This window comes from Chaetura pelagica, unplaced genomic scaffold (assembly GCF_000747805.2).
Source record: "Chaetura pelagica isolate M959 unplaced genomic scaffold, ChaPel_1.0 scaffold10, whole genome shotgun sequence".
In the NCBI taxonomy this organism is placed as follows: domain Eukaryota; kingdom Metazoa; phylum Chordata; class Aves; order Apodiformes; family Apodidae; genus Chaetura; species Chaetura pelagica.
This window is the reverse complement of record NW_009952263.1, coordinates 730,664-741,803: the sequence shown is the minus strand read 5'-3', so window position 1 is coordinate 741,803 and position 11,140 is coordinate 730,664. Positions and strand designations below refer to the sequence as shown.

At 37.5% G+C, this 11,140-nt stretch overlaps 1 protein-coding gene across 1 annotated transcript in view; it reads left to right on the top strand.

Moving 5' to 3' along the window:
- Positions 1-24: 24 nt before the first annotated feature.
- Positions 25-11,140, top strand: part of ATP2C1 (ATPase, Ca++ transporting, type 2C, member 1) — a 47,824-nt gene continuing 36,708 nt past the window's right edge. Inside the window, exon 1 of the mRNA XM_010007485.1 lies at positions 25-179. Coding sequence (XP_010005787.1) covers positions 174-179 — 6 coding nt within the window. The 5' untranslated portion in view covers positions 25-173. The remainder of the gene's footprint in view (positions 180-11,140) is intronic.

Sequence of the window (11,140 nt, the reverse complement as noted above, 5' to 3'; positions counted from 1 at the left end):
CCCCTTCCAGCACTGGTTTCTCTTGCAGATGTTGCTGCAGGTGGGGGCAGAGGGAGCAGTGTGATTGCCTGGGATCTTGGGGCATCTCTCTCTTCACCTTTCAGCTCCTGCTCCGGTGCTGCTGTTGCTAAAGACTTTTGTAACTATCGACTCAAGTGCAATTTCGATGGAAAATGAAGGTAAAGGTCTCATCGGAGCCACTGGCTTCCTTGGAGCTAAGAGGATTTTTGCATGCAATTTGGTGACAACTCCTACTGGTGCGTGTGTTTCGTTTTACCGTTCCAGGGGGTTGCAGGGCTGCTTTCATGTGTTAATCCGGTGGTAGGAATTTTGGTCTGTATTCTGTGCTTTAAGAATTGCAGGGCCATTTATTTGTGCTGCTGCCTGTTGGACTAATCAGGTAGATTTTATTCTCTCTTGACAAACAGTCGGAATATCCGCTGAGCCTTCTAGTGCCCTGTGGGTTTGGAACAGACATTCTCTCTTGACAAACAGTCGGAATATCCGCTTATAGTGCCCTGTGGGTTTGGAACAGACGTGTTGTTTCATTTAGAGTTTCTGAGCTTTGGTTGCTTGGTGGTTTGCTTAGATTGTATGTTTTTGTTAAATTTTATTTTTCAAGGTAAAATCAAGAAGCATTGCTTGGTTTTTTTTGTTTCCTTATTTTTGTGCATTTTGTGCAATGTAAATATTTCTGTGCAAATGGCTCAGTATTGATCTCTTGGACAGTATTTAATTAAAAAGCAGCACTGAAGTTTCAAGTTGTACCACTTGAAAGATCTGCTATAAAGTTGTAAACTCTGTTCACTGAAAGAACTTGCTCTATTACGCTTTCTCGTCCTTGTCTGCTTTGAAAATGAGTTAGTCCAGGGAGCTCTTTCTTTTTTTCTGTGTTGGGTTTCAGTTTATGCTCCAGGAATCATGAAAGCCCCTCTGCATTGGTGATAGTAACTGTGAGCTTCACCAGTTTTTCCTTCTTATTTGGCACTGGGTGCTGAAAATCACTCGAGATATGTTATTTTTATTATTACATGTAAGAAAAGAGCTGTTGTTTCCTCCTCACCTCTTATGTAATCAGTATTCTTTGAAGCTGTTAGATGCATTTTCTTAGCCATCTACCGGACCTCCTTTGCTATAGGTTGTTAAATGAGAAAAGGAGTTTCTTCCTGCCCCTTCATTATGAAAAGAGCTGTTTTTTTAATAGCTTGGCTTGAATGATTGGACTTGAATGATTGACTTTTGTGGTGTAGACTAAATTATTTTTTACAGTTTGATATTGTTCTGTTTTGATAAACAGTTGTCTTCCATGACTGGGAAGTTGTAGCAACTGTGATGTCCAACCTCTGTAGAAAACTATCCGGGCTTTTATAATCTGGCATTTCAGAAGTCTCTTCTAACTTATTTTAAACTTAGATGCTAGAATCTTCTTAATTCTGTTGGCCACGTCTTCCAGTATTTGTTACAGAGAGCACAGAACTTTTCAGGCAGAAGGAGTTTTGGGCTGTGGGGGAGGGTGTCCAGGAGATTGGTCTTTGTTTTGGGAGGCTGGATAGCTCATAGCAGTGGTGCCAGTGCCTTTGCATTTCAGTCACTGCGTTGCAAACAGATTATTATTTTTTTTTGAATGGGCAGCACTGGGGGCAGGGGAAGTAAAGTGGATGTAATGCTACTGAATGGAAATGCACTTGGGGAGGGGAAAGTAGCTGCCTGATGTTTGTCTGCCAAAACCAAAATGGCAGGAAGACTTTTAATGCCTTTTAGTTCTATTACCAAATAAATAGTGTAGCGTAGATGTCGTTTATAATCAAGTTGCATGTGATAGTGCAGCCCATTCCAGTCCTGAATGCTGGTAGCACAGAGATGGCATCTCTTAAGTTTCTTATGCAATAAAGAAATTATGTTTAAAAATTTTGTATGACAGAAGTGATTGATGAAAAAAACCTCCCTTTTTCTAGGGAAAGGTAGAAGATTATAAGATACATGTTTCAAAGGAGGAAATACATGTTATGGTTTGTTAAGGGCTTTCAAAATGGAGTAGCCTTCTGGGAGTAGGAGGAATGCTGAACTTCAATGTGAATAAAAACGCTGAGTTGCTTCTCTTAACATTTGAATGACTTCCTGTACCCTCTTTCCACTTCTCTCTCCCCATCTCATCATTGAGTCACAGGCAACTGTCTACAATATTCCAACTGTCTACAGATATATTTACAACTGTCTGTTTTGGTGTTCTCGGTATTTCTGAACTCTTTCTATCCATTAGAAGTTTTAAGACAGCTGGACACTGGCAGCTTTCATATTGGAACTTTTCAGCACTCTTGAGAGAGCCCTTAATGTATTTTTTTCTAGGAGACAGTTGAAGAGTTGTTGTAATCTTGAACAACAAAGATTGCATTTAGAGTATCTTTAAACGCTTTTGTTTGTTTGCTTTGGAAGTTTGTGTTTGCTAGTCACTTTAGTTTGGGTATTGATCAAGAAATGCTCTGTATTCAAGACTGGAAAATGATAAGACAGTTTGGGAAACTGATGTTTTCCTGTGTTAATTCAGTTTTCATAAGCACTATTGTGTGTTTACTCTAACCTAGTTAATATTTCGTCCCAAGACTTCCTGATTCCTATCTCTTATGTTGGGATGAATAACCAGGAAAAATTAATGTCTCATGATAAAGAGCAAGAGAGAATTTCCCATCATTGGAAGACTTCTGCTTAGCTCAATACAACTGACTTAGAGGAATGATGTTTGTATTTAATTTGGAAATTCTGTTTGGAATTTTGTGACTTCCTTCCATAAGCAGAGCTTTTTCTTAAACTGTAGGCAGTCAGGAGAACTTGCATAGACAAAACATAACTCAGGTTATCTTAAGAGTGCAAGCCAGGCTTAATAGTTTTTGGATCTCCATTGATTCCTTTGAGCTGTTTTAAGTAATTTTCCATAATTGTAATCTGATTGTTTTTTTTTTTCTTTTATCACCATCTTTGTTCTACTGAAGATTGTTTGTAGAAGACACCCTTTTAGTAGAAAAATAAAGAACACAGTTTAGATTCCATCAGTGTTGAGTTTCTCTGCACCGAGGTCAGTCGTGGGTTGCAAACATAAATTGCTAAATAGGAGTACTTGTTACCAAGGTCTTTGGTACGATTTTTTTTCAGATCACAAAGTGTCTAACGTAAGAGGTCAGAGTAATATTTTTTCACCTGTAAACCAAAACTACTTTCCCAAAATCATGTAGCAGGTTGATACAAAAACTGAGACCAGACTTACTGTAAGTAATAAGAACATCATGTGGAGATTGTAAAATACTCCTTAATCTTCATTTTTTTGAATACTTAATTTCAGCTAATCTTCAAAGATGACTATCAATTTCAGCCTTTAGTCTGTCAGTAGCAATTTCAGGATAATTTTGATAATTGAATGACTAGTGAGATATAAGTAATTTTTTTTTTTTTTCCTCAAAAAGATGCTTTAGTTCTTCACGTAATTCTGAGACAACAGATGAATTGGTTTTGTTTGTCATGTGCTTGAAGTGCAGTTGAATTTCCTAATGCGTTTCATGGATGGTTTTCCTTAAATGGTAAAAATGGGTTTAGTTGCTAAACTGGCAGACTGGAGATCAGTGAATAGATTTTGGGGTCAGTGAGTTAGCACCCTGGACTACATCATCATGCATTAGGCAGCTGATGAACAGGCAGTGCATGCATACATGTAGCTGAAAACAGAGCGGGAAGAGATGCCTGAGGCAGCAGTGGCTTGAAAACAATTCAGATTGTTCCAGAGTGGCATCATCAGTTGTTTCATGGAAGTAATATCCAACATAATCAGAATTAAATTTGTGATGGAAAATGTTAGAAATTCTGAAATAGACTTGGTGTTATCGCAGCAGTTCACGTTTTTGACATGTAGATGGTTTCTTTATAAACTAATATTTGAGTATGGTTTAGGGGAGAACTTTGTAGTGTAGAGTAGGGATGATGGTTAGACTCGGTGATCCCAAGGGTCTTTTCCAACCTGAATAGTTCTGTGATTCTATGCTTCTATAATAGGCAAAACAAGAATTCTGTCATTGATTGATTACTGTTTCTTACTATCTGCAGCTTGCAGAAAATTAGAACCCAATACCTTCCACTTACTTTGGCAAAAAATTCGTATCATTTAACTTGGAGTATAAGGTGAGAGAAGAGATTTTTCTTTTATTTTTCTTTTTTTTCTAAAAGTGTAGAGACTTCACTAAAGACCTGTTCTAGTAGATCTATCTTTTTACAGTACTCTGATGACTGAAAATAACTTCTAAGTAAACATAGCACTGGTCTTACATTAGGGACATAGATTTCCTTTATAATTGAACAGTGCCATCTTTTAATCTGATGTTTGGTTGGTGGAGCTTTAGATAGTGTCCTCTTTTTTTTTTTTTTTCTTCATGCAGATAAATCAGAAATGTTAATCTGTAAGAATCTAGAAGTAGTTGAACATGGAGTCTGCTGACACTCAGACATCACAGAATGTATGTTTATTATTTTGCTAGCTTTGTAACTCCTTTACCTAGAGAGTCTATGGCATAATCTCTCCTTAAGAAAAACAGTGGTGTAAGGAAAATGCAAACAACTTGCAGTGTAGCTAATTAACTGAAGAGAAACAAACATTTTTGCTTGCTTTTGTGGTGAAGAGTTCAACAAGTGTGTGGTGATATTGGGATGCTTTTCCATAGAACTGAATTAAGTGTTCTCATTACTGCTGAAAGAAGATCCTACTCTCAGCAGTGTTCCTGCCACATATGTTGTGTTGGGTGTCCTGGTTATTGAGTTTGTTTGTCTTGCCAGCTTGGCAGAAACTCAGCCCTTTTTTCTTCTTGTCCCCTGTTGAACAGCTTTCTGTTGAATTAGTAAGTTCAGTGGCCTCATGAAGTGTCCAGTTAAGGCCAAAAACAGTGAGGGACAAAGCACTTAGACCTTCTCTTTCAGTATAGGCAGATTGGTAGCTTGACTCACCTCTTTTTATGTAGTCATAAATTCGCTCATAGACCATGGTGGAATTTTGCAAGAGTGCAGTAAGTTAGTAAGTAGATTTTAGTTGAGACCTGCATAGGAGTTGATGAAAGAGTTCAGGTGCTACTTAATTGACACTGTGTGATACAGTTGGCATTTGCAGTGTGGTTTGTAGAAGCTTGAATGAATGGTAAAGTTACAATGCAGGGAAGAGAAGGAAAATAAATTACAATTATCAAGGTATACATCTGAGACAGGCATTTGTTTCTAGATATTTGTTTTGTAAACATTCTGCTCCAAACAATTAGAAGGGATTAAATGGATAATAGGTTAGCAGATGCATACTACAGAATCTTCTACGATGGCTTTTGAAACATTGTTAAGTTATAATTTTTCTGCAGCACTTTTTTCTGCTTATATAATTTACAAAACTACTTCATACTAGTAATAAGAAATCTTAGCACCCTAAGTGGAGTAATTATGCAGTGAATCATGTTTGCATCTAAATTGGCATTGACACTAGCTTGGTCCTGAGAACTGTTTTAAACATAAGTTCAGGATTTTTTTAAATGAGAATTTTATTTTGTCACATTATGAAGTAGCTGCATAACTATGAATAAATAATTTGGTCTTGAAGCTTCATTTGTTATTTTAAATAAATACTGAGCAAATATTTCTATTCATGTTTCTGCTTAATGCAGCTATATGGCAACTAAAACCTGTTTGTGCCCTGGATACACCAGTAGTATATCCCAGGATGCTAAATTTCTTTATTAGTGTTTACTGTTACAAGTGAAGTGCTGTCCTTCATGTTGAGAACCTCAGCACTTCAAAGTGTTAAGAGACAGAACCAGACTATTGGAGAGGAGCCCTGTGATCTTGTTTCTAAGCGTAAATATTCTCTTCTAGAAAGTTACCAACTCTCCAGCAAGATAACTGAGTGATACTTAGACCCAAAGTATGTTGGCCTTCAACTTCTGAACTAACGTAATGCTATTATTCATAAACCTTACTTTCATCAAGGTGCTAGCATTGATTTGAGGATATTACTGTGTGCTTTGGATTCCATATATTTTTGTTCTTCAGATTAATAAGTAATGAGTAATGTATTAAATGTTCAAGTAAAGGTTTTCAGGGTTCAAGGAGTCTTTTTGAACAGGAAGTATAAAAGCTGAATATTTTTGCCAAATACAAGTTGGTCTATGTGTCGATGCACTCTTGGTAACTTTGAAGATGCCTCAAGGCTTTCAACAACTAAGCTTTAAATTCATCATACTGCAGCCTCCAGAGTATACAGAAATCCTCTAAATGGTAAATCCTTTGTAGTATTTGAGTACAAAGTTTGAATGTTTGGCTTTCTTAAGTTTCAACTGTAAGCTACATGAATGGGTTAAAGGAAGATAAGGTGATATGAACATACATGGTGTTGAGGGTTTAGTTTGAATTTTATTACCATTACTCCTACAATATACAGCAATGCAGTCACGTTAAGGTATTATTTTTTGTGAAACAATTTTCTCTAGCTAGAGAGTGGGCAGTTGTCATTCACAAGGCTTGTGAGATAAGTACATGGAATATACTATGATTACAGAAAATTACTCAGCATTACTGTTGTGCTGGTTGTAACCTCAGTTGAACTAGATGTCCTGCTTTTCGTCCTATTTATTTATTTATTTTTTTAAATTTAAGAAGTCATGGTGAAACATCCTGAAAGGGTAAAATGTATTTCAGGTTGTGAAGGTTCCAGATTTCTCAAATAAGTGTGGGATTTTTTTTGAAAATACTTTTAGCACTTGGAGATAGTTCTTGAGATTTATAGACTACTGTAGAGTTAGTAAGTTGGGTGTTAAATGGAGCATCATAGTCTTTATTGCATTGCCTGAAGTAGATGGGGTTGGGGATAGGTCTCTCAAATATTTTATGGCTTTTAGGATTGGGCAGACCTTGAGATTTAAGACTATCAGTGCCAGTATTCAGTCTTCTGTTTCTTAGAAGTTCTGTGTGCCAGGGAGTACAGTTCTGCATTATGGCTGGTTGTTGGCCATAATGAAAGTCCTAAGCACTGCCGAAAAGAACTCCAAATACAAGGCAGGTTTTTTTCAGGCTAATGTGGCAGCTTAGCAGGCTGTTTTCAGAATTTTAGTATTTTTATTTCTTTGCTTAGTGGGAGGTGTCTGTGTAAGGTCAAATATTACTTTTTTTTTTTTTTTTTCAGTGAAGTCCTACAAAATAGCAAACAGTAGCAACAGCCTGAAACTATGTGACCTCCCAGGATAGAAATTACTCTGCAATGAGAAGTCATTAATGCAAATTAGCGTTTCTCTTTCCTTCTGGCTCTTTGAAAGACAGGACTTTTCTTGGTGCACTTTCTTTGATGTAGGGACTCCTCGTAAAATGTTTAAGCTAAAGTACTGTTGAATAGGAACAAAATTCTTTGAATATTAGAATACAAGGCTGCTGCAGCTCTTTCCCCAGAAGTGAAAAATCGTCACACTTTTTCAAAGGAGTCAATTCAAGTGAAGACATTAGAGAGTAACTTCAAAGCTTTCAAAAAAGTATTTCTTATTCTGAGCAAACAGTGCCTGGCAGAAAACAAGTGGCTCATTAGTCTGCAGACTTCAACCTTTTGGGGGTGGAAAGGGACAGGTCTTTGCAGTGACATGTAAAATATTTTTTTTTTATTTTATTTTGGCAATTAGGTCATGGATGATTGTATTGAATAAGTGTTTGCACTTGTTGCTCTAAGAAAGTAGCATTATTTCCCATAAAAGTATTTGTCAGAGTATAATGCTCTCTGACCAGGTTCTTTTAGATAATCCATGTATAGAGGATGTAGTGTTTAATATAAAATGTGTAATTTGTAGATATTATGTGGGATTTCTGATATAATAGAATAATACATTTTGTGCTATGTTTTCAGTGTATTTTGTAAGTTATACTTAGCAAAATTGCAATACACAATTGAATTGCAATACCAGCGTGATTCCCATTACCAGTCTCTATAATAATGCTCACTGTCATGACACTTGGCATTCTCAGTTGCCTGAGAAGAATACGTGGGTTGAAACCAGATCAAGCCTGTTGCTCTCTCTGAAATATTGTTGCTTGTTCAGTGCATACGCAGGGCTGAGCTGCATATACATCTCCCCATGCTGATTTGGCTAACACAGACATTCACATTCTTTTGATGAAATCAGGGAGGAACATTTACACCAACAGGTGATCCATTCAACTGACATAATAGTTTATCCAAACCAAAGGCCACCTTCCAGTCCCCATGTGTTGAGGTAAAGGTGGCTTCTTCCCAACAGCTGTGATTGGTCATGCCCTACATTATTTCCTGAGCTTCATGGAGGCACTGCCCTTGCCCATCTTCTCTGAGCCTTTGGTGATAGGGGTTTATTGGTCAGTCACAGTATTTGAGTATTTTTCAGATCTGAATTTACAGGGTTTTGAAACTGATTAGAGAAGTTGCTAGTGAAAAATACAGCAAATAATCTGCATTTGTGATTTAATCACATATGAGGTACAAACAACTATCAGTACAGTCTGTGTAGATTAAGTCTTCCTGAGTATAACTTCCAATTTTCTGCAAACAATGTGAAAAAATAGTTCAGAAGTCAAAAGTAGGACATTAAATAATGGAATTTACTTAGTCAAGGTTAGTTGTGTGTCTGCATTTATAGTGGAATCACAGCCATGATGCTGAGCCATGACCTATTTAAATGGAGCGTCTGAAGACAGGATGGTTTAAGATCTGGAGCTCTAAAATGTCTAGCCACCATGTCCAAATGAATAGGAAAATACTTTGCACTGATGCTTCATATCTGAGGGAACTGACAGAAAAGAGAATTATTTCCATTCTGGGTAGAGTCTGTTCCTTAAAAGATACCTTTCACAGGCAGGAGTCTTTGCCTAGCAAGAACTGTTTCCAAAGTCCATGTGCACAGACACAGAGACTCAGTCCTTTATGCCTGTAGCCATCTGGTTGATCTCTAGCACTGTGTATTTTCAGGATGCCAGACAGTACAGAAGAGATAAGTAATTGGTATTTTATTATGTTACTGTGCACTGATGTCTGCAGTAGTTGATCTATCCCTTCATTACCCCTCTGCATCTGCCATCCTGGCTCTGAATTGTACAGAACTGGAGAACATCATGCTTAGTAGGATCTGAGCTTTTAAAACCTTTTACCATACATCACATGGAGTTTGATGATAACAGAAAGTTCTGGAATGAGAAACTTGTAAGTTTCAGCCTGTTTAGTATTCAGTGGAGCACCTTTTTATTATGTTGTTGAACACTATCATTTTTTTCAGTGCAGGGAAGGTAGAAGAAAAATGTAGCGTAATTCTTACAGTGAGTGAGGAAGTGCTGATTCTTTCAGGATCCCAGTAAGAAAGGCACAAACACTCACAAGGCAGTCACTTAATAACTCAGAAAAGGTGATAGCAAGGTATAAAATTGTATGTCTTTCTGATGCTCTGAACCCTGAGATGAGAGGGCTTTGGATGATCTCTGGTTCAGGGCATGGCGCACTGTAGATATCATCTGCGCCCAGTTCCCTAGTACTCTTACAGGGTTTTGTTCATGGAACAGGTTCATCAATCAGTCAGGTCTGGAATGTGGGCTTTAGAGTGTCCCTTGCACAACATGCTTTAATATCCTTATCTCATTAATAAAGCTGCAGTTCCTGAGCAGGTGCATGTAAGGTTGCAAGTGGAAAAGACAATGTACTTAAGATTAAATGCATGAGAATTAATTGCACATTGATTATGTGTACATTCATTAATTTTGCTATTGATTAGACCAGCATGATTCAGTAGCAGTTGCACATTATCTGCAATGCAGAGGCATATACCTGGAGGTAGGGTCACTGACTGCTCAACCAATACAGGTTTATCATTACAAATAAATAAAAAGTTCTTTTTAGTCCTTGAGTTGGTTTTAAAAGGGCTTCATTTTCGCAGGGACTGATGGGTTAGATTAAAACTGCCAGATACATTGTTCAGATGGATGTGATGAACATCTTTGTACGTTTCCAGTTGTGCCCTAGTGTTTCCCAAGAAGAAGCTCTAGTAACCTGCAGTTTGCCAGTGAGACTTCTTGTGTGGTAGGGTAAATAGGACTTCCCATGAGTGTCCAAACCCAGATGGAATCTTGTCTCCCAGGTTTCTGAAGGCACTTCTCAGAGAAAGAATCAGCATTTCTCTTGAATTACCTAAACTTAAATGTAATTGTTTTTTAAACCTTTCCATCCCCCGCTCCACCACTTTTACTGTTCTCTATATGGTAGTTTTGTTTTTACACCACGTTTGTGCTTATAGGTCGGTTGAGTAATTGCATGTAACATTTACAGGACTTTGGCTAGTTAGCCAAAAATGTTTTGGTCAGGTTTGTTTAAAAATAGATTTTGCTATGAACATGTTCTAAATTTTAAGCCTGCTCTCCGTGAATGTAGGTCCTTCCATTTGCATTCTCTAAGGAAGTAGAGCTAAAATTTACCCTTAAAAAGGTAATTGTAAAAGCATCTCAATGTCAGTGAGCTCTGCTGATTGATAGTGGACTGCTCCTGCCAAGCTGAGAGACAGAGTGGTAGAGGTAAGTTGTTGGTACTTGCTGTTGGTAATGGAAGAGGGAGGGTAGGCAGAATATTGTATAAGGAGTTGTGTGTAATGAAGAAGAAACAACAGCACATTACTTTTAATTGGATAACTAGGTTTTTCTTTAGAGAAGATGGGAGGGAACTCTGAATTTCTGGTAGTAAAAGCCCTCTAGATGAATTTGTATTAATTTTGATGAACATACTTTGGTCACAGTTGAATGGTGATATGATTGATGTTCGTTTCTTGGTCTAGAAATGCTGTGTACTTTGGAAGTGGTCCAAGAAAAGTCCTTTCTGATGGGAAGACATCTTACTGTATGTGGGTTGACTCTTAAATACACCGCTCTGGTTCTGGATATAGCTTCTGCTGGATACACTAAAAAGTATTGCAGAACCCCTTATCTCCAGTGCATAGACCTCGGCAGCAGTACAAAGGACTGTAGAGCACTTGCTGACAATCCTTGCTTTGTGGAACTAATTAATAGTAAAGACAACATTATTTTCTTGATTATAGTTCCTGTGTTCCAGCAGATAGCAAGTACTTTTTTCAGGTATTTT